The sequence below is a fragment of the Stenella coeruleoalba genome (genome assembly GCF_951394435.1).
Source record: "Stenella coeruleoalba genome assembly, chromosome: 10".
NCBI lineage: Eukaryota > Metazoa > Chordata > Mammalia > Artiodactyla > Delphinidae > Stenella > Stenella coeruleoalba.
This window is the reverse complement of record NC_137156.1, coordinates 97,503,566-97,520,432: the sequence shown is the minus strand read 5'-3', so window position 1 is coordinate 97,520,432 and position 16,867 is coordinate 97,503,566. Positions and strand designations below refer to the sequence as shown.

General features: G+C 39.8%; 1 protein-coding gene across 1 annotated transcript in view; it reads right to left on the bottom strand.

The window, feature by feature from the left end:
• THUMPD3 (THUMP domain 3 tRNA guanosine methyltransferase) overlaps positions 1–8,770 on the bottom strand; it is a 35,347-nt gene extending 26,577 nt beyond the window's left edge. Inside the window, 3 exon segments of the mRNA XM_079933846.1 lie at positions 5,935–6,012; positions 7,100–7,388; positions 8,691–8,770. Of these exon segments, the coding sequence (XP_079789972.1) occupies positions 5,935–6,012; positions 7,100–7,354 (333 nt within the window). The 5' untranslated portion in view covers positions 7,355–7,388; positions 8,691–8,770.
• Between the last annotated feature and the right edge of the window lie 8,097 nt (positions 8,771–16,867).

Genomic DNA, 16,867 nt, shown 5'->3' with positions numbered 1-16,867 from the left:
GTGAGTGGAAATGAGGAGATGAAAGACAGAGGAGGGAGGGCAGCTTACCTCTCACTGACTTCCTTTTGAATTTTGTGCTGTGTATACAAATTAACTATTTTTGAAAAGAAAAAACCCAAAGCTTAAGCAGTTAAAAATGTATCTATCCAATTTCTAAATAGTATCTATAGTCATCTTTTAGAAAAGTAAATCTGATCATGCTTAAAGCCCCTCAACAGCCTCCCATTACACCCCCCAAAATTTAACTTCCTTAAAAAGCCCAAACAACCCGACTCTTGCCTGTGTCTCTTACATCACTTCAGGATCATTCTCTCCCTAGCTTCGTACCTCTGCTTGGAAGGTATTTGCTTCATATGGCCTCTCTGCATTGCTGGTTCTCTTCTCATTATTTAACAGCAATTTAAAAGGCACATCCTTTGAGAGACCTGCTCTACTTAAAGTAATCCTCTCAAGTCATTCTTTTCTCATTTTATTTTCTTTAGAGAACTTAACATTATCTAAAGTTATTAGGTTTAGGCTCCTCCCAGAAGGTAAGCACAGGGTGGAAAGACCTTGGCTGTCTTGACCATTGCTATAAACCACACATTAGAGCAGTGTCTGGTGTAAAAAAGGTGCTCAGTAAACAGCTAATGGATATGTGGTAAAATGTTAAAATGGGTGGTACAGAGCCGTGCTATCCAATTCAACAGCCACTAGTCACATACAGCTACTGAAATATTTTAAATGATTTAAAATTAAAAATTCAGTTTCTCAGTCATATTAGCTACACTTCACATGGCTATCATGCTGGACAGCATAAACATACAACATTTCCATCAGAAGTTCTGGTGCAGAGCACTGGCACAGACAGTATATGTTACTGAAGATCAAAGTAGAAAGAAATCAGTGCTGACTGATGGAGCTGAGACTTGAATTGGAAATGAGTGAAGGCTCTAATACTACTTGAAACCTGATGAAATAATGGTAATTTCAGGTTGGGCAAATTCAATTTTATTTACAAATAATTTCCATATAAAGGGCATCTATAGGACTTGTAGGTTTAACATGGTGGGATAACACTGGTACAGCCCCTTTCTTTCTTCAGAAACCACTCTAAAAGAAAAGAACAACAGAAATACCAACTCTATCCTAATAGAATCTACATGATATCTGTAACCTAGAAACAGAACATAAGAATTCTAACATAAGAATTCCCAGGTTCAGTGAAGGTAAAGCAGAGGTGCAGAAAGACAACAGAGGGAGAATGACTACAGATCTCAGACAAAGGGGAGAGCAGTCTGCAGAGCAGTAGGAAATAAACTCTTCTCTGGAACAGCAGGGAACAAGTACATGCACTGAGAGGGAGCGTCCCTGGATCTCGTTTGTACCCAGAAGCAGCAGAGGAGAGAAATGGAGGCTGAACAAGGAATCTCATAGACATGCTCTATTTGCTGGAAACAGAGTAGAGATGGGGAGAGATACTCTACATTGTGAATAACCCTAAAGCTGCTGAATGCTTCCAGCTAGGGAGAAGTAATGGTTAAAAGAACTCATTAAGTGGTATGGAAATTACACCTCAATAAAGCTATTTAAAAAAAAAGGAAGAGAACTCATTCACCACAACCTTTTGTCAAAAGGAACTTCACAGTGAACCAGAGGGATTTCTTGCTAGCTTGGAACAGTTCCTGAACCTCCTATAAACAGTAGGCCCAAGAGGAACTACCTCATTCAAAGATGAGCAATTATCAAAAGTTATCAGCACCAGACTTATATGAACGGAAAAAAGAAGAAAAGGGACAGAAAAACAGTGGACTAAATCCAGTGACCAGAAAGACACTGCCACAGAGCAGCTGAAAACCGTGGTCAAATATGTTGACATGACATCAAAAAATGTAATAAGGAGATACTTTTGTAAAATAAGAGCTCAAAGCAGAGATATAAAAGCAGGAAAAAGATGAGGGGAGCCGCCAGAAGGAGATGAAACAGGATCTTGTAGAGTTCAAAGAAAAGTGGAATAAAAAAACAAACCACTGCAAAAATGAAGACCATATTGAAAGCACCACATATAAAAGCCACCGCTGAAAACACAGTAAGGGATGTGAAGAAAAGTAAAGCAAATACAATAAAAATGAGCAAAAATTTTAAAATGGATTAGAGAGAACATGATAAAACATCAAAGACAGTCAAAGAGATCCTGCTGTATGTATAACTGGTTTATCCCTGATGGAGGGATTTAAAATAAAGAAAACATACTAAAAAAATAATTCAAGAAAACTTTCAAGAAACATAAATGGAAGTGAATTTCTCTACAGACTGACATGTCTTAACTGGAATTAGCAACAAGGAGATGTACCCTGGTGAACTTCAAAATTGAAAAAAAAAAATCATCTGGGCATCAAGCAAAAATAACAAGAAAGCAACAAATAAGGAGGAAAAATAACAGGATGACTTCAGAATTCTCCATGGCAACATTTCATGCTAGAAGAGAACAAACATTGTCTATGATATTCTTAAGGAAGGAAAGCGTGACTCCAAATTTTAAACCCAAACTATTAATCAAATAGAAAGGTGAAAGACAAACATTTGTGAACTCATGCCAGTCAAGAGATAAAAACTGTAACAAAAGGACAGGTAGTATGTCTATAATCAATTTAACTATAGGACTAAAATGAAAACAAATACAGCGATTATGACTGCAAAACAGAATGTAAATGTTACAAAGTGGCCTGTCCTTAGAGGGGAAAGGGAACAGAAGATGGGAAGTAATTTAAGCACACTGATATCCTCTTCTCTCATACCCCAAGGTCAAAGGATAGAAATGAATGCTTAGCAGAGAAAGTGCAAAACACAGGCAGTTTGGTGCTTCCAGAATATAATCTCAGTGACTTTTCATGCAGCATTAAAGCTTTTCGGGTTTCATCCAATCTTTAAAAAAAAAAATAAATAAAGATGATTATTAAAAAAGTATATTTAAAGGATTTAAAGGCATGTGGTTCAACACTAAGAAAAATTATAAAACTGGAAGGTGAAAGGGAAGCAAGAGAGATGTGGGAAATATGCCAATTTCATCACTGCTCTTAGTAGGGATTCAAAAATACTGTGTAAGCAGTAGATTAAGTTGTATTTATAAAGGTAATAGGTAGAGAGCAAATACAAGCCTTCCAAATATTTTAAAACACGTGCACGGGGAAAAAGCAAAGAAAACACGTAACATAAATTTTTAAAAAGAAAGAAAAAGAAAGCAGAAGGCATGTAGCATAAATGTGACTGAACCAAGACCAAACATTTCTGTCGTGTCAATAAACATCAATGGGATAAACTTATTAAACAGAAAAATGACCCTCAGACTGAATATGTACAAGGGTGTATATAGGATGTTCATTGCACTACTGTAATAGCAAGACTGTGAAAAATCCTAATGTCCTAAAATGGGACCGATTAAATTGTGATACAGTCAAATCCAACAATGATATTGCCATCATCTCCAAGAAAAATGAGAAAAAGCACAGCACAGGACAGTATGTATGTCATACTTCCATTTGTGTAAATATGTAAATAAAATACACATATTCATAAAATATCTCTAGAAGGATATCTCAGAAATTGGTAATAGTTGTTGCCTCCAAGGAGGGAAACACGTGGTATGAAAACAGGGGAATACTTTTCACTGTATATCTTTTCAGTCTTTACAGTTTTGCTCTAAGAACATGTATAAAGTAGCTTAAAAAAATTTTAATCACAGATGTTAGCTTTTTTTTAAATCAGTTAATAAAAAGGCTAATAAAATTCATGATATCATCTGAATATTTAAAAATAAGAGAACCCATTAGAATGCTTAAACTAACAGGCTTTTATAAGCCATGAGAAAGTATAATGCAACAAAGAAAAACTGATGGTCAACAGAATGAAAACTAGAAGCGAATGTTTAAAAACAAGGTTTTATTGGGGGCATGTTCCAAATTAAGTCCACAAAGTGGAGGGCTTAACAATTTCTCATGGTTATACACAAGAGAAGTTGCCCTTGCAGAGATCTGAAAATCTACCTCAGGGCTTCCCTGGTGGCGCAGCAGTTAAGAATCTACCTGCCAATGCAGGGGACACAGGTTCATGCCCTGGTCTGGGCAGATCCCACATGCTGTGGAGCAACTAAGCCCATGTGCCACAACTTCTGAGCCTGAGTGCCATAACTACTGAAGCCCATGCACCTAGAGCCCGTGCTCCGCAACAAGAAAAGCCACCGCAATGAGAAGCCCGCGCACCACAACGAAGAGTAGCCCCCGCTCGCCGCAACTAGAGAAAGCCCGTGTGCAACAACAAAGACCCAATGCAGCCAAAAGTAAAATAAATAAATTAATTAAAAAAAAAAATAAAAGGTGAAATTATTTTTTAAAAAAAGAAAAAAAAATGAAAGAAAATCTGCCTTAATCCCTGCTGCTCTTCTTCTGGGACTTCCACCAGTAATATCTTTTGCAGTTACTTACAAGGCAACTCTGAATACCTGGCTCATATAGAACCATTCCATAATAACAAATTCACCTCCAAAAATACTCAAAATAATACAAATTCTAAGATGACAAAAACATAGTAATTGAAGAAAATATTAATAACACCCTAGTAGGTTAGAGGCAAGAATTTAAGATGGACACTTATAGTTTTAAAAAATATGTTAACATTTATTCATGTATAGAATTGACTATCACAATTTTGAAATACTTAAGAGCAAAAACTGTCAGTACCCTGCCTGCTATTCACTAGTTTTATAGATATGATATGGTTGGCAATGCCTATCAGAAGGCTGAAGGGTTATAAAACTAGTGTTAGAAGTTACATTTTTAGTTAATAAAATTATCATCTATTTTGAGTCTCAGTTCTTTTAGGTCTGTTTTTTTCTAGGTTGGGGGTTCATATCAGTTTAGTTTTTGAAATCAACCTGTTGTCAATAAATAAAAATTAGAGAATTAGGCAGCACATCACAACTTTAAAAAAGATTATTTCTAATATAGGCAATAAAACTGAAAGAAAAAAGTTTTCAAGCATTTGACTCTGGAAACCAGACCAAAAAGCAATCTGGAAAAATACCAAAGACTCACTGTGATCTATTTTCAGCGTTCAGCTTAGGCAGCGTCTCAATATTTAGGAATCAGATGCTAAATACAAGTTGGGGACAAAGCTGTTATCCTAACAACTGAAGGAGTATTTAGATATTACTTTGGCTTTATTTCAAAAAACAAGCTAGAGAAGAAAGCAGGGCAAAAGGAGCATGGTGAGAGAAAGTGTTATTTGTAGATGACACAAACTGTCACCTACTCTGGTTCACAGCCTAGAAGCAATTCTATTTTGAAACCATATACATCAGCAAAGCTCATCTAAGGTGTCCATCTTTTGTAAGAAAGTCAAACAATTTGTTCTATTTCTTATAAGTTTTTCAATATTGATATTTATTTCTTTGTTGTTATTCTTTCATCTTTTTAGAAAATGGAATACAATTAACATATAATATTATTTTAGTCTCAGGTGTACACATAATGATTCAGTATTTGTTTACATTGCAAAATGATCACCACAATCTAGTTAACATCTGTCACCATACCGTTAAAATTTTTTTTCTTGTGACGAGAACTTTTAAGACCTACTATCTTAGCAATTTGCAAATGTGCAATACAGTATTAATTACAGTCACCATACTGTACATTATAGCCCCAGGACTTACTTATAACTGGAAATCTGTACCTGTTGACTCCCTTCATCCATTCCCCACCCCCTGCAATAATGATTTTTAAAAGCAACTTTTGCGATGGACTATCAATAAATCTCTTGTTTTTACTGTAAAAGTCTCCCAGTATTCTATATTATAAAAGCAGCAGTAATGCTAAACGATACACAGAATGTGAAAAGTGGAAATAATCTCTTTGGGAAGACGGCTGAAAATCAGCTACTGCGTTTGGGATAGCTCACCTTTGTTTCTTTGAACTGGTAATCCTTAAACTCCTGAACAACCACAAATAAGTTATCAACTGATCTCAGACAGTGAACCTGGAGAGGGAAAAAAATGTTAGAAACAAATTTCTCCAAAAACTTTTGAAGCGCATAAACTATCAGCATTTAAATATAAAAATCAGGTACAAAGATTTTAAAGCAGCTAATACCTATAATTTGTATTTAAAATTTTTCCCAGCTTCTGTTCCTCTACAGAAAAGGAAAAAAGACAGATGGCAGGATAGAAGCTTGAAGTGTTATGTGGGCAACATGGGTTTTGGGGGGAAGGGAGAGAGGAAGACAGTGAAGTGGGGCTTTATACTGCCCTCATGGCTCTCTGGGGTACTGTATAGGTAGGGTTTGAGCTCCAGCTCTGTGATTATTAGCTAAGCAACCCTGTGCAAATTACTTACTCCTAAGCTCAATTTTAGGAATAAAATTAATTAATCCTTAATTAATGAGGATAATGGTAGGGCCTATCTTTACAAAGCTGCTGAGTTGTTATCTAAAACACTGGATGAAAAATACTTGCTTACCAATTCATCCCACAGATATGTAGTGGGTGTCTACTATATGCCAGATACTAAGAGCTTGGGAGATATTGACCAAAAAAAAGAAAAAAACCAAACAAACAGGCAACAATCCCTGCCCTCATGTTGCTTATGTAGTAATGAGATACAGCTTAGCTTTTACTTTAGTGGGATGGCAGTTTTGCTGACCTTCACTTCTCACCTTCAGTGATTCCTAATTACTTTTGAGCAAGAATAAATTTGACACAGATAAAAAGAAAAATCTCTCCCTTTATGCTTCACCACTGAAGTCTACACTTCAGCTAGATGCTGAAGTAAATAAATTCTAAGAGGCGTAGCAGATACTAAGAATTTCTTCATAAGTCTCACAGGATCCTTTCTGGTGAATTCATCCTCAGGAAATACTAGGATCACTTCTAAAAAATAAAGCAAACTAGTAGTCACACTTACAAATCAGTACCCAATGGAAAATGCAGTAATACTTTAAAATTACCTGATTTGGGGCAGAGCAAAGAAAAGAAAAGCAATAAGGATTCCAGAGAGGTCTGTAAACTAGAAAGTAACCATAAAATGATATATTTAGAAAACTATTTTAAACATTGCTTCATTCAAACCTGAGCCAGACTTTCCACTGAAATGTCAAAATATATCTTGCCCCGGTCTTTGCTGATTTTGCACGGTGACCCCAATTTCTCTCTCACTTCATCTGCAGCTGTTTGCTCAAAACCAGTAGGCACAGTGGCTCCAATAGTGACTTGGAGATGTTCAGACTCACTTCTGAGGCCACTTTCTGTCACTTGTATAGACCTCTGGTTCTCATGAAGGTTCACATCCAGGAGCTGGTTAGTGGCTTCTTGAACATCAGACATATTGGCAGTGCTTCCAAGGTCCTGAATATAGTCCCTTTAAAAGTAGTACAGAAAAGAAAAAGAAATAATGCCTAAACGTTATCACCTCTTATTTCAACTATAACTAAAAACATCTGCTTTGGAGGTCTGGCAGAACAATGCAACACAACGGAATCAGTATTCACCAAAGATAAAAGGACTGAATAACATGGGTACAAAGTGGAGGATATAAAATATTATTAAACAAGCAATACAGGTACTGTGGAAGAAAAGGAGACAGACAAGAGTATTTCCACAGCATGCAATGTTTGGTTTGGGATCACCTATCTTGATGATAGCCATCGCATAACTACAACAGTTAATCCCAAAACAGAAGTTGCTACAACACATTCAAAAATATTTCTACATCTAGTCCTTTTTCAGCTAGCAGTTAAGAACATGGGGCTTTGGAATTTCAGACCTGGGTCTGAATTCTTGCCCTCACCATTCAGAGGCTGAATGACCTAAAACAAGTTTATTCTCCATTGCCTCAACTTCCTTATCTGCCAAATGGGAACTGAATAATGCCTCTCTCTTAGAGTTGTTGTAAGACTTCAGTGGGAATAGCATACTGCCAGGCCCATGATTAAAACTTGCTAATTAAGGATATCTATCTTCCTCCTTGAAATGGACAGTGATTCATGCATTAAAAAATGATCAACTGAGCACCTACTATCTAGTGACTACAAATATTTGAATGCCTAGGACAGGATAGGCTCTGGGATGCTTGGATGGGCATCAAGAGAGACCTGTGAACTATTTAAACCGGTAAGCCAAATTTCCTTTATCTGAGCTTTTGGTAGGGTGGGGGGCGGGGTGGAGTAGGAGGGACTAAAGAGCTGGGTGGGAGGTGGAGATCAATAGTTCTCGGCAGATTTTCAAAGTTTCGTGAGCCAAAACAAGTAGGCCCAGAGTACCTACACAGTTCTTGTTCTGTACCCGGGACAGGCGACAGTGTCTAACACAAATAAATGTCAGTTCCTGCCATTAAGGAGCTCACAATCACTGTGATAACGACCTCCATCTGCTAAATAAGGCAGCTGAAGCCCACGAAAGGACGTATCCTACCACGGTCAGAGAGCCAACCAATGGCGCAGGCTAGAATGAAACCCACGTCTCCCGACTCCCACCCCCAGGGCCCTAATCACAGGATCCTGGGGAGCAGGTGAAGCCCAGGGAAAGGTAGCGAGAAGGGCTCCACCGTGGATCGGGCTGAAGTGTACCCAGTCTCCGGCCCGGGTCGCAAGACGAAGGCCGCCCTTCCCTGCCGAGGGTCAGCAGCGCCCCAACGGGCCACTCCCACCCGCCGCCCGGTTACCGGTCGCCAATGAACACCCTTCCGGCTCCCGGTGCCGCCGAGGCCAGCGCGCCCAGGTCACCGCGCCGGAAGTCGCCTCGGTGCCCCGGAAACGGAAGTCTGGTGGCGCGGTCACAGGGGCTCCGCGCTAGGGGCGGGCGCCGGTGCGAGGTCGCTGAGGAAAGGGCGTGTGTGTAAAGGGCTGTGCGCGGTGGCGTGCAGTACGTGGTGGTTGGTTTCTGCGGTTGCGGACAGGCGCCTCAGCAAGCTGAACCGGGGAGGCCGCGGGCTTCGTCGCCAGACGTCCTTGTAGCTAACTTTAGAGAGCGCTTAGCGGCGCTGGCACTGAGTAAGCGCTTCACACGCGTCATTTAATTTGTTCCAATAATTCTCAAGTGGCAGGGGCCACCCCTCTTAAAGCCGGGGAAACAGTCTCACAGAGGTTAAGTATCTTGCCCAAAACGTCCCCCACAGCACTTTAGAGGCAGAACTGGGATTTGAACTTGGGTGCTGTGACTCCAGAATGCTTGCTCTTAGCGTCTGAGCCAGTATTGCTCAAACTAGTCCCTGAGTTGTACATTGCCTTCATTATTTTTGCCCAATTGTACTGTTGTTTACTTAACACTTTTCTTTAAATTTATAGTTTCAACAAGTTATTTTAGAAGGAGATTTTACAATTCAACAAAAAGTAATTCATTTAAAAATGGGCAAAGGCCATTTGGAATATTTCTCCAGAGAAGACACGCATATGGTCAACAGTCACGTGGAAGGATGATCAAGGTTACTAGTCATTAGGGAAATGCAAATTAAAACCGCAGTGAAATACCTATTTGAGTGGCTAAAAGTTTTAAAAAGTGGACATGCCAAGTTTCAGTAAGGGTGTGGAGCAATGGAACACTTGGGCTTTGCTGGTGGGAATGCAAAATGGTACAGCCACTGTTGAAAACAGTTTGTCCTTTCCTCATAAAGTTAAACAGAATTACCTTATGATCCAGCATTTCTACTGGTAGCTATATACCCAAGAGAACTGAAAACAGATGTTCAAACAAAAACTTTTACATGAATGTGCTTAGCAGCATTATTTATAAGAGCCAAAAAGTGGAAACAACCAGAATATCCCTCAGCTGATGAATAGGTAAACAAAAGTGGTGTATCCACACAATGCAGTATTATTCAGTCATTAAGAAAAGGAATGAAGTACTGAAACATGCTACAACATGGATGAACGTTGAAAACATGCAAAGTGAAAAAAAACAACAACAGTCCCCAAAGACCACATATTCCATTTGTATGAAATGTCTAGAATAGGCGAGTATATACAGACAGAAAGATTAGTGGTTGTTTAGGGCTGGGGGGAATGAGGAGATTGGGGAGTGATAGCTAAAGGGTATGGGGTTTCTTTTTGGGGTGTTGAGAATGTTCTGGAAGTAGTGATGGTTGCACAACATTGTGACTATTACTAAGAAACACTGAATTGTACAGTTTAAAATATTTAAATTGGTGAAGTTTGTCTTAAAGGAAACTTTGGTGTCATGGGAAACTCTTCTGCAGTTTCCTCACATGCAAAATGCTACTTCTCTCATAAGAGTTCTTGCAAGCTTTAAATGAGATTAACGTGTTACATAATTAAAATAAATCGTGCCATTACAAAAAATACAGTGGAAACAAAGTTATTAAATGCTGGCCAGATAGTGTTCCCTATAAAAGGTTCTAAATGTGAGGCCCATTTGCTTTTTAAAAGGATAAATTATCAAGTATTAGAGACAAAATTGCATTAAATGAGACCTTCTTGACATAATGAGAGGGATTAAAATATTGAAAAGATTCTTTCCACTTGATTCAGTGTTATTTAATGCATACCTTTATACTATTTAAATTGTCTCTCATAAACAGGTCACACACGTGGGGAAACATTACCCTAAGACAGTAACTACCTGTAATGTTAGGTCTGTCGTTGAAGCAACAGAATTTTTTTTTTGTAAATTTAGTTAGTTAGTTATGGCTGCGTTGGGTCTTCGTTGATGCATGCGGGCTTTCTCTAGTTGCGGCGAGCGGGGGACTGCTCTTCATTGCGGTGCGTGGGCTTCTCATTGCAGTGGCTTCTCTTGTTGCGGAGTGCGGGCTCTAGGCGCGCGGGCTTCAGTAGTTGTGGCGCACGGGCTTAGTTTCTCCACGGCATGTGGGATCTTCCCAAACCAGCGCTTGAACCCGTGTCCCCTGCATTGGCAAGTGGATTCTTAACCACTGCTCCATCAGGGAAGTCTGCAACAGAACTTCTTGAACATGTATTACATGTTAGACACTCTCAGGCACTAAAGATACAGCACTGAAAATTTTTTCTAGAGCTTATATGCTAATGGAAATGACAGACAATACAGAAAAATACACATATCATCCCTGTGATGATAAGTATTACGGAGAAAAACTAATGAAGAGTGCTAGAGAGATGGAGGGGAAAACCTATTTTATATCAGGTGGTCAGGAAGGCCTCTTTGATAAGGTGACAAAGCAGAACCTGAAGGAAATGAAAAGCAAGCCATTTGGGTATCTGGGCGAAGAGCATTCCAGGCTGAGGGCAGGAACATGTTCAACAGGGTTTAGGAATAGCCAGCCAGGAGGCCAGTGTAGACTGGGAGGAGAGAATGAGGGGGAGAGAGGGAGAAGATAAGATGGGATGGGTACATCATATAGGCCAATGTTTTACAAATTGTCACCGTGACTTAGATTTTAAAAGAATCACTCTGGCTGCTGCACGGAGAACAGTAGAGTGCAGGAATGGAAGCAGTCCCCGGGCCATTTCAGTGGTCCAAGTGAGAGAGAATGATGACTCAAACTAGGATATTAGGGGTGGGTGTGGTGAGAATTGTCAGATTCTAGTGTATTTTGAGGGATGACCTGTCACTGCTGATGAATTGGATGTGGGTTTGAAAACAAGGTAAAGAACAGGAAGTTTAAGGGTCAGACCTAGCAGATTTTGCTGGTTCAAAGTGCCCATATTCTGCTGGGGGATGAATGCTCAAGAGCTCAGGCCAAAATGCTACAGAGGAAGTAAAAATGGACATATTTGCTCTTTAGAGTTCTGGTTCTGGTTTATTGCAAAGAGTCATAAACCAGAACCAAAATAGTATTCTAGCTTACATCAGACAAACCCTGATGATCTGCTGTGAAAATATTGACTAAAGTGCATCCTTGCTTGAAAATGCCAGTTTTGAATAAGTAACACATACCTGTAGAAATTGAAGCTTCTAATTCCTAACTGGTAGTTGTATTATAGTAAACTAAAGTGACCCCTAAGTAAATAAGCAAATGATTAAATTTAATAATCCCTATCAGATACAGTGACACAAATTAGGAACTGAGTGGTAGTTGCTCCCATGAACACATATCTATTTTACCCTAATAGCTGTCTATCCTTGCCTATTCATAAGGGTAAAACAATATCGTGGTTAGAAAGTTAAAGAGTACAGCCACTCCCCAGCCCTGTCCCTTCCTCTGCTCTTGTACGGAAGCAAGGACTGTTAACCACGTCTGCCTTTAGTTTACATGGTGATTTCCTCCATGTCGCTAAATAGCATGCTTGAAGTGCTATGTTTTGCTTTTTCAATTTTGGCGTTATCTGTGAAGTCTGTTGTGGTACTTGAGATTTAGCCTATTTCCCCCTCCCTTCCCCTCCCATTAAAGTTACAGCCCAATATAGTTTGTTCCTCTATGTTAAATTTACTGGGGTAAATTTAAGCGATATATGAAACATTTTTTTGTTTTATCAGCTGTAGACAGTATCTTTTGATTCCCCATACTGTTAGGTGAGGGTTTTATCAGCACTTCTGGCCTTTCTGCTGCCCACTTTGTACCTTTCTCTACTTTTCTTCCTTTTTAAAAAAAAAAATTTATTTTATTTATTTATTTATATTTTTGGCTGCGTTGGGTCTTTGTTGCTGTGCACAGACTTTTCTCTAGTTGCGGCGAGCAGCGGCTACTCTTCGTTGCAGTGCGTGGGCTTCTCTTGTTGCAAAGCATGGGCTCTAGGCGTGCAGGCTTCAGTAGTTGTGCCTTGTGGGCTCAGTAGTTTGTGGCTCGTGGGCTCTAGAGTGCAGGCTCAGTAGTTGTGCGCATGGGCTTCATTGCTCCACGTCATGTGGGATCTTCCTGGACCAGGGCTATGAACCCATGTTCCCTGCATTGGCAGGCGGATTCTTAACCACTGCGCCACCAGGGAAGCCCCTCTCTACTTTTCTTCTTTATAGCTCCCAACCTATTTTGTTAGGATTCCGCTTGCCAGGTTGGATTCCTGTGGGGATGTAATTGAAAGAAAGGATACCCCTACACCTGCTTCTCACTGAAGAAACTACTAAAATTCCATCGTCCCCAAGAAAACCTTTTGGGACCTCATTGGGAAACAAGTGATGTGTCTACAATCCTATTAATGAAATGATATGGTAGACTAGGAGTCCATGAACTCTTAACCCAACGGACCTTTGGCCTGTCAGGTGATGATAACAACTAGAGAGGAAAGCAATCAGCTTTGGCCGTGCCCTGAACAAGCTGAGATTTGTTTACTTTTCCCAAGCCCTGTCAAGCCAAAGGCTATAAAACTGCTTTAAGTAATATAACTCCTGCGAGAACTCTCCAATAGAATTAGTGACATCACAGTGAATTTTCAAGAGAATGTCCTTGAAATTTATCGTTCACCTTAAACTTCCTATGGATAAGTAGGTTTATTTAAAAGCAACTCATTCATCTTAAAAGGAACTGTATTTTGGCTGTAATTGAGATTGCAAGGAGGAAGAAGGTAATGAGCTGGGGAGCAAAACACCCCTGCCACCTAGTGGTCACTCATTCTGAAACACGGCAGTTCTTTGAAAGCACAGACAGCAGAAAAGGAACTGAGTTGGTACAGGAAACATCCAGCAAATGTTTGGAACTGGGGAAACTTCTGCTCCCTCTTCCCTTGTTAGAAAGGGATGTTTGTGAGCCTTTTTTAAATAGTCAAAGACGAAGCAAGGTATTAATGGGGTTGACCCTGAGAGCCGTTCTTCCTTTGTGTAATCAGAAGAATTAACAAAGCACTGACAAAGGGAGAATGTTGTTAGATAAACACGGACGGCCACCAGATCTCTAGCATGAAGTGGAAGCTCCAGAAGGAAGCAGGAAGTGCAACTAGTGAGCAGAGAGGGACCACAGTGAAGCAGGACCCTCTGCAGTGGTTACTGCAGCAGCAGCATGGGTCTAGAGGCAAAGCAGAATTAGAAGCAAGGCCAACAGGGAAGATGATGATTAAGTTGCATAGACTCAGGATCACTGGTCAGCAGCAGCCTCGGAGACCATGGTCTTGGCACTGTAGTACTGCTTGATTCAGGGTGAACTAGTCAGGACACGCAGGGGATAACAAAAATAATTAACATTTATGGAGCACATACTCTATCCAGGCAGTGCTTTACATGCATTATCTCATAATAGTCCTGTGGAGTAGATGTTGTTACCAGCCCTGTTCTGAAGATTGTGAACTTGAGTCTAAGTAACTAGCCCAAAGTCACAGAGCTAATGAGACTTAGAGCCAAGATTTGAACCAAGGCAATTTGATCCGAGTTCAAGCTCTTCATTGCCATGCTTTCCTGCTTCCCTAAGGGGGGGGGAACATGGGGTTCAATGCCTCTAACTCTACTGACTGTTGTATTGAGGGATAGTTGTGAATTGGAACTCTGAAGGTGATTAAGATCTGGTCTTAGGTCTGCCACCTACTTGCAGGAGGATATTTAACCTTTCAGGAACTAATTTTCCTTATTGTAAAATAGGGATAAAATGGTGATTATTTCATAAGTTGCTGTTGAAGATTCATTAAGATAGTATAGTTTTTGGCATGTGGCAAGTGAGATGGCTTGCCTGCAAAATGGTTGCCAACAATTCTCATCATTGTAAGGATCAATATTCCTCCCCAAAAGAGGTGGGATCTATTTCCCTTCCCCTAGAAGTGTGCCTGGGCTTATGACTTGCTCTGGCCAGTAGGATGTGGCAGATGTGTTGTTGGCCAATTCCAAGCCCAGGTCTTAAGAGGCCTGGCAGTTTCCACTTTTGCTCTCTTGGACCACTTGTGCCACTTTGTAGGGAAGCTCAGCCTAGATTCTTGTGTGGTAAGAGACCACATGGAGAAAGAGGCATCAGGGAGCCGGAGTCCCACCTGAATGCAGCCATGTGAGTGAGCTGTTGAGACCTGAACTGACCTGCCAACCTATATAATTATAAGAAATAATAATTCATTGCTGTGAAATGACTAAGTTTTGGGATAGTTTGTTATACAGCAAATAGAAAGTCCTCAATAAATGGCATCTATTAGTATTATAATTGGTGCTGGTGAGGGATTCAGCCAAATATCTGGTTTATCTTTTCTTAGGTCACTGGGTTTTTTTTTTCCTCTTTCACTGAAAAAGACTGAGAGAAACAAGGGTTATATGTGCAGGTGAATGTTGCTTGTTACAAATAGGTCTTGTATTTTTATTAAAACAGGATATCTACTCAGAAAGACTTTGTTAGCATTTCAAATTGCTATATACATTTGATATAATATAGAAGTATATTTCTTCAGACATTTCCAATTCAGGCTTTTTACTAAATTGGTTATGGTGGGACCTTCCGAAGCCTTTATGTTGGAGACCTTCCAAAACCTTTATGTTGGAGGAGCTGAGGCGTGAACAGAGATTTATCTTCTTTCTAGCATCTGAAAGCCTTGAAAAGGACACTTCACTCTGACCTTCATCTCCTTTATCTCCCTGTTCCTAAATTCTCTTTTTCTGTCCCTTCTCACATACTTTTCCTATCTCATTTCCTTATTGGATGATTAAATAAGATCTTCCCTACTGAAATGTAAGTTCCAAGAAGGAGGAGATTTTCACCTATTTTGTTCTCTACAGAACATTCTTAGAACAGTGCCTGGCACACAGAAGGTGTGCCACGAATGTGTGTTGAATGAATTAAATAATGCATATAAAAGCACTTAGAACAGTGTCTGGCATAGGGTAGATGATGCTGAATAAATATAACCTATGGCAATTCAGTACTGTAACACATGAGATCATTCACATTTGTCTTATAAATGTTCTATTACTTTTAGTCTTTCCTCTCTTTTCTTTCCACTTATCCCTGCTTTTCTTTTTCTGTCATTACATCTTCTCTCCTACCCTTGCTTGTGGCCTGTCAGGGACCCTCACTGGTGTTGTTTCATCCTACCTCAGAGGATGGGCAGAGAAAACTTTTTGGAACTTTGTCTTGGATGAAAAGTAACTATTTGTGATTTATAGCTGACCTAGGACTGTGCATAAAATTCTGCTGTTAAGGCAAGCCAAATTTTGATGGTACTGAATATTTTATCTAGAGGCCTGGATAATGGAAAACAACACGCTTATTAAGTTATAGTCTAACAAATGCTTGACTGTACATGTCTCTGGGTGTGTGGGTATTTCTAGTGCCTGTTGGTGAATAACTGCTACTCTTGGCAGTAGAGATGTGAGCAGAATCAAGCAGAACTGATTTAGCTAATTTTCTCGTCCCCTTTTTCTCCATAAGGGAATGGAAATGTACTGCCATGCAGTGGAGCAGTTCTTCCTCGGGCTCGTAACATTACGGAATTCCTGTTGAAATGCGAGCTGGACTGGTGAAAACCAGATTCTCATATCGTCTCATGAGCTGTTTGTCAAGGTAAATCCTATATATTTTAAAATCAAGGGGAACCTTTGAACCTATCTTCAGAACCAGTTATACAGATATCTCCATTTCCTCCAATAATCACTTATGTAGGAAGAGCTGTCTCCTCTTTCCTGCTAGTCTTTCAGATTCAAAGCAGGAGTTTCATGAATCTGTAGGCCAGCAGCTGGGTAGCTTGAGCTGAGTACAAAACAGTATTGGTGCAGTTCTCAACACAGTGTTGTTTATGTTTCTATTAGGCTAATAGGTGGCTCAGATCTCTTACCCCTGCTAATGTTTGAGTCCTGTTTTTTATATATATTCATATAATATATATTCCTGCATATATTCTGTCACATAAGACCACTGTTTTAAAAACCAAGAGTTGGGAGGAGAAAGGGTGAGTCTGTGAGCCTCCTGTCACTCTTTCCCAAAATTGCTTTCAGCCACTCTGTTTTCTTTCCTTCTTTCAAACATCTGATCACCTTATAGGCAATAATTTACCAGGTCTCTTTACTAGGTTA